The sequence below is a fragment of the Pteropus vampyrus genome, unplaced genomic scaffold, assembly GCF_000151845.1.
Source record: "Pteropus vampyrus isolate Shadow unplaced genomic scaffold, Pvam_2.0 Scaffold321, whole genome shotgun sequence".
Taxonomy (NCBI): Eukaryota; Metazoa; Chordata; class Mammalia; order Chiroptera; family Pteropodidae; genus Pteropus; species Pteropus vampyrus.
Genome location: NW_011889102.1, coordinates 509,196 through 515,578, shown reverse-complemented (window position 1 = coordinate 515,578; position 6,383 = coordinate 509,196). Strand labels below are relative to the sequence as shown.

At 44.0% G+C, this 6,383-nt stretch overlaps 1 protein-coding gene and 1 pseudogene across 2 annotated transcripts in view; one reads left to right on the top strand and one right to left on the bottom strand.

Annotated features, from left to right (window-relative positions):
• Window positions 1-3,718, top strand: part of CSRP3 (cysteine and glycine rich protein 3) — a 19,475-nt gene extending 15,757 nt beyond the window's left edge. The window contains exons 4-6 of one of the 2 annotated variants that reach the window (XM_011377771.1): window positions 500-632; window positions 1,654-1,747; window positions 3,271-3,718. In XM_011377771.1, coding sequence (XP_011376073.1) covers window positions 500-632; window positions 1,654-1,747; window positions 3,271-3,347 — 304 coding nt within the window. In that variant the 3' untranslated portion in view covers window positions 3,348-3,718. The remainder of the gene's footprint in view (window positions 1-499; window positions 633-1,653; window positions 1,748-3,270) is intronic. The other variant, XM_023521890.1, reaches the window with a different exon arrangement.
• Window positions 3,719-4,640: 922 nt separating this feature from the next.
• Window positions 4,641-4,759, bottom strand: LOC111730569 (annotated as a pseudogene).
• Between the last annotated feature and the right edge of the window lie 1,624 nt (window positions 4,760-6,383).

Below are 6,383 nucleotides of genomic sequence, written 5' to 3'. Positions count from 1 at the left end.
GCTCACACGGAGACCAGGAATGCATCAGCTCATTGGACTATGGTTTGTTTAGTATCAACTGTCAAGATTCTATCTTGCTCTACCATATTTTCACAATTTATTTCAGAAAGCAGACCAGTGGGCTTTAAGGTGCTACAGAAAAACCTAAACTGTCATAGCAATAATAATGACACAATAATGACAATGACAATAATATAAGCTAACATACATGGAACACTTGCTAAGTGCTTTACAACAGAAAAGTTTAAAATAAATAATAGCTAACATATATTAGCCCTTACTACATTCCAGGCAGGCACTATTCTAAGTGCTTTACTCATGTCACCTCATTTAAACCTCTCAACAACTCTGTGAGGAAGGCATTGAGATTATCCCCATTTCTCCTCCAGATGAGGAGTCTGAAGCACAGAGAAGTTAAGGAACTTGCTCAAGGTCACACAGCTAGTACTGTCTGCCAAGGGTGATCTATAGGTTTCATTCATTTGTCTATTTCCATCAGGTCCCCAAAGGCAGCACGCTCAGCCACCACCAGCAACCCTTCCAAGTTCACTGCAAAGTTCGGGGAGTCAGAGAAGTGCCCTCGATGTGGAAAGTCAGTTTATGCTGCTGAAAAGGTGATGGGAGGTGGCAAGGTAAGGACTTCTATATGAGCCAAATGGGATTTGCTCATCTCCATTAGAACAACTAGGAGGAATGAGAGAAGAAAGTAGAAACTGCAGATGGGTGGGAGTCAGACCGTTTATTCTCTTAACTCCGAGTGACCAATTTAGAAGCCATCCATCCTCGCCCGTTTTCCTGGGCTGTGACTATCACCTGCAATGCTCTTGGAAATGAGAACTGCTGAATTCAGTGTAAAAAGAATTATCTAACTAGGTGGAAGACACCTATCTAGAAGTTCTGGAGATACAGAGGTGCACAAGCCACACCCCCCACCCTCGCCCCCACTGCCCTTCAGTGTCTGCAATCCTTCCAGAAAGGTGTCACCACTACATAACTCAGTCTTCTGCTGGCATCACCACCGATGGATAGAGCAAATGCCTCACAGCATTAAGAAGCATCCTCACTTGCAAATGTCTTGCCAATCTGGGGAGTCAGCAAATGTCTGAGACAGTTATGCACACTTACTTTTATGAGTTCTAGTTTCAGGCCTGAAGTGAGGGTATTCACCAAAGGATTTAGGCCTGGCTTATACTAAATAAGCGGGGGAAGGGCCGTGGAAAAGTGTCTGACCAAATATGAGGCCAGTCTCCAGCCCAAGACTGGCCATTTGAAGACATTTGAGTACCCCTAGGCTGTGCCTTGTAGACTTGCAGATGTGCAGAAGGCAGGCAATCATCTGGATGACCTGAGCTGTGCAACTCTTTTCTGCCGAAAATACAGAGTTAACACGAGATTGAATTACTTGGGTAACTGCCTTATAGAAATCACTTTGATAAGTTTATTTTTAGGGGTTTGAAGAATTGCTGGCCAAATCCATAGCATCTTATTTTCTTCAAATCCCTGGAGAAATGATTTGGGGGCCTATCAGGTACATGAATGGCGAGGACTGTGGCGCTCCTTTATACGCTGTTGGTCAGGGGACTTAACATGGAAATAGAATTTGCTGTCCACCATATTAACCATGTAACTCTCCTGCTCTCCTGTGCTCCTCAGCCTTGGCACAAGACCTGTTTTCGCTGTGCCATCTGTGGGAAAAGTCTAGAGTCAACGAATGTTACTGACAAAGATGGGGAACTTTATTGCAAAGGTGAGTGGTTCCAGATGCTCCATAGAGACATTTTCCCAAGGGTCTTTGGGAGGAGAAGTCGCATCCATGCCAAGAGGCTTGTGTCTGCCAGGAAGCATGGCTGCTCAGCCCGAGAAGGGTTTGGGCTCTCAGGATGGGGAGCAAAACCGCCTATGGGAAAGAAATCTCCTGCCTGACTGAGCTCTGTTCTTCTCCATTGGAGCTTGTGGCAGGACCCGATGCTTGCAGTGCTCACTCGGTGGTTCAGGGCAGCTGGGTGCCTGTGCAGAGGAGAGAAGAGAAGGGTTCTTGTCGTGATTCTGGTCCTGGAAGAGAGCACATGCCTGGACAAACAGCACTGCATTCTCTTCCAAAAACCCAAATACCCTCTGTCCATCTGAACGGTAGATAGGGGTGACTTGGGGGAGGAAGAATCCAGTTTGGCCTCCCTTCAGTTCATCAAGACCTTCCTGCCTCCCCACCCCCACTTCTTTCCTTCCTGACATTCCTTGCTGACGTTGCACATCACTTACTGATCACAGAGATAGAACCAACAAGCGGGTTTTCATTCTGGTCCTTGCAGCTGTGCCCCTAGGGGCATCGTGATCTCTTTGTCTTGTGAAGAGGTAGCAGAGGCTCAGCTCTTTCCTGATGATACAAAAAGGAAGGGATGCATTAGGATCAAGGCAGTGTGTTCTTAACTTCAGAGCCTCTCCTAGGCCTATTCTGGTTCTCATGAGGTCCTCCCACCCTTTCACTTAGTGATAGCATCTCATGATCTCCAACTGTGAGTGTTGGAGTGCGGTGAGGCGTATAACAAGAGAGGGGCCAGAGAACATTACTAACTCAGTCTGTAAGTTGCCAAGCTTTTCCTATAATGAAACAGAATGGGAACTAATGGTTTCCTTCTCCTCGCAGTAGAAGATACGAGAGTGTTCTCAGCATTCATAGGCCTTAAAACCCTAAAACATTGCTGCAGCCAGCAGGGAGATCAACATGCAGACAAATAATTGCATTTCCAAGTGAAAAAAGCTCTAGTAGAGGACCATACACAATGCAGTAGCATACAATAATAAGTGATCGGCCTGGTGTGTGAGAGAAGGCTTCTTACAGGACAAGATTCCCCTAGGTCTTGAAGGATGAATGTGGGTTTAGGAAGGGGCATTCCAGAAACAGGAAGCAGTGAATGCAAAAGCACCAAAGCCAGGGCATCATGGTTCATGCCGGGACCTGTACGTCATTCTGTGTGCCTAGAGAGAGGCAGGAGGCAGTGGAAGACGAGGCTGGGCCAGACAACTGGGGCCCGATTATGCTGACTCAAATGAGAAAATGTCTGTGAACACAGTGAAGTGTAAAAAGTATTAACGATTTTTATTAGATGATCTAAATTAATTATAGTTCAATTTACTTACAAGTTAACTTATAAATACATTTATCAAGAGAATGCCTCTCACAGGTGAAAGGACTATATTCAGACAGAAGGAACTGAAATAATGGTGCTAACCAACCCATTCTCTCTCCCCTTGCCCTCTTTTCGTTCACAGTTTGCTATGCCAAAAATTTTGGCCCTACAGGTATTGGGTTCGGAGGCCTTACACAACAAGTGGAAAAGAAAGAGTGAAAAGTACACCATTTCTCAGATCTTTCATCGGCCTAAAGCATTTTCCACGTAATCCTGCCCAGATGACACCCCTCCCCAAACATCCTCTCGTTGGTAGTTGGACAGCATTTCTCTTCAGAAGTGACCATGGTCTTTACCCAAAGCTAGAAGAGACCTTTGGAAGAAAATTGTTAAAGTTTAATCTGTAACAAATGCTTTATTATTTACGATACCTGGGGTGGGAGAGGCAATAAATTAATGTTTTATCGGTACCTAGTGAGTCTCTGGATATTTTCTTCCAAACAGAAGTTTTCATAAAATACATAGTTTGAAAAACTAGCCGCAAAGAAAATAATAATTCCAGTGTCAACTGGGGTAGGAATGAGGAGGAAATAGGGGCAAAGGAAAACAGTCTTCCAGAATCTGTCGGCTGAACTTCTTTCTAGTTATTACTGATGGAGAAGAAAACAGGGGGTCCCAGAGGAAACAGACAACACCGTAGCAAATTCTAAAAGGAAAATCAAAACTAATAAAACCGCTGAAGAGCTGATCCTTTTGTCCTATCACAGGCTTTGCTATATTACACATTTCATGAAAACTCAGAAATGGCAATAAAATGTAGGGTTTGCATGTGTTCTTGACGACAGGAGGATGATTTTCTTTTCTTCTAGAACGATTCTCCGGGATTCAGCAATTTTCTTAAAACGTCCCTTACATCAGACTGTCAGCCTCACAAATGAAATGCAGCCAATTAAAACTGTCCCTCTGCCTCCTCAGCAAGTTCTCAGCATCCCGAACACGTGGGTTTTCTCCAGCCTCTGCTTTTATCAACCACAGTGTTTCTCCCACCACCATGTAATTCTGAATTCCTTGGAGTAAATGCAAACAAAAATCTATTGATGTAAATTAAGATGCACTCAACTAAACCACGTTTTCTTTATACTCCAAGTCCCAAGAATGCTTTCTTTAAAATGAGCATTTATTCAGGGCCGCTTCCAGGCTGTCACAGCCATGGCCCTGCACTGACTTCAGTACTTATTTATTTTTTATACTGGAAATGCAATTACCTCTGATTATTTTCTCTACTTGAATGGCATTAATAGAATGGTTCAGGAAAAAAAAAAAATATCCAGCAGAGGTGGTGTCCCATTCACTTTCCAAGAGATAGCAAAGACAGATGCTTTACTTGTTCAGAGGCTCTCGCTGGGATAATTCCACCACTGAGTTCCACTAAAACAGCCTGAGGATGTATATTTTGCATGCTCCGGGGCAGGAAGCAGAGAACAATGTATTTATTTTTTATTTTTATTTTTATGCCTACAGCACCTGGTCTTCCTAGGTGGTCTCCCATCCAATTGCTAACCAGGCCCAACCCTGCTTAGCTTCCGAGATCAGATGGGATCAGGCGTGCTCAGGGTGGAATGGCCATAGACAGAACAATGTATTTTTAATTTGTTAACATTTTACCAGAGCTTTTTAAGAGACCCTATCATTGTTAATTCAACAATTAATAATACCAGAGATAAACTGAACTAACTAAACCAAGTCTGCTTTAACCTGCGCTAAATTTGAAAGCAATAGACTACATTGGCCCTTGACTAGGTAGGACCCTACACTAGAGACTTCCAGGCTTGTAAAGGAATAAGACACACATGTGACATGACTAACAGATAATGCACGCGACCTTCTCGTCCTCAACTGCATTTCACAATTACTAGCCCCACTATCCACCCATCCAGGAGACGGAAGCTAAACACTTCAGTCACCCTTAGCTTTGCCCTCTCTCATCCTTCCTTGTCTCACTCTCCAAGCCTCCTTGATTCTGACTCTAAAATGTTTCTAGAATACATCTCCTCCTCTCCTATTCTTGGGTATGTTTATTAGTCTGCTACGGCATTCATAACAAAGTACCATGGATTGTGTGGCTTACACAACAGAAATGATGTTTTCACAGTGCAGATAGGGGTGACTTGGGGGAGGAAGAATCCAGTTTGGCCTCCCTTCAGTTCATCAAGACCTTCCTGCCTCCCCACCCCCACTTCTTTCCTTCCTGACATTCCTTGCTGACGTTGCACATCACTTACTGATCACAGAGATAGAACCAACAAGCGGGTTTTCATTCTGGTCCTTGCAGCTGTGCCCCTAGGGGCATCGTGATCTCTTTGTCTTGTGAAGAGGTAGCAGAGGCTCAGCTCTTTCCTGATGATACAAAAAGGAAGGGATGCATTAGGATCAAGGCAGTGTGTTCTTAACCTCAGAGCCTCTCCTAGGCCTATTCTGGTTCTCATGAGGTCCTCCCACCCTTTCACTTAGTGATAGCATCTCATGATCTCCAACTGTGAGTGTTGGAGTGCGGTGAGGCGTATAACAAGAGAGGGGCCAGAGAACATTACTAACTCAGTCTGTAAGTTGCCAAGCTTTTCCTATAATGAAACAGAATGGGAACTAATGGTTTCCTTCTCCTCGCAGTAGAAGATACGAGAGTGTTCTCAGCATTCATAGGCCTTAAAACCCTAAAACATTGCTGCAGCCAGCAGGGAGATCAACATGCAGACAAATAATTGCATTTCCAAGTGAAAAAAGCTCTAGTAGAGGACCATACACAATGCAGTAGCATAGAATAATAAGTGATCGGCCTGGTGTGTGAGAGAAGGCTTCTTACAGGACAAGATTCCCCTAGGTCTTGAAGGATGAATGTGGGTTTAGGAAGGGGCGTTCCAGAAACAGGAAGCAGTGAATGCAAAAGCACCAAAGCCAGGGCATCATGGTTCATGCCGGGACCTGTACGTCATTCTGTGTGCCTAGAGAGAGGCAGGAGGCAGTGGAAGACGAGGCTGGGCCAGACAACTGGGGCCCGATTATGCTGACTCAAATGAGAAAATGTCTGTGAACACAGTGAAGTGTAAAAAGTATTAACGATTTTTATTAGATGATCTAAATTAATTATAGTTCAATTTACTTACAAGTTAACTTATAAATACATTTATCAAGAGAATGCCTCTCACAGGTGAAAGGACTATATTCAGACAGAAGGAACTGAAATAATGGTGCTAACCA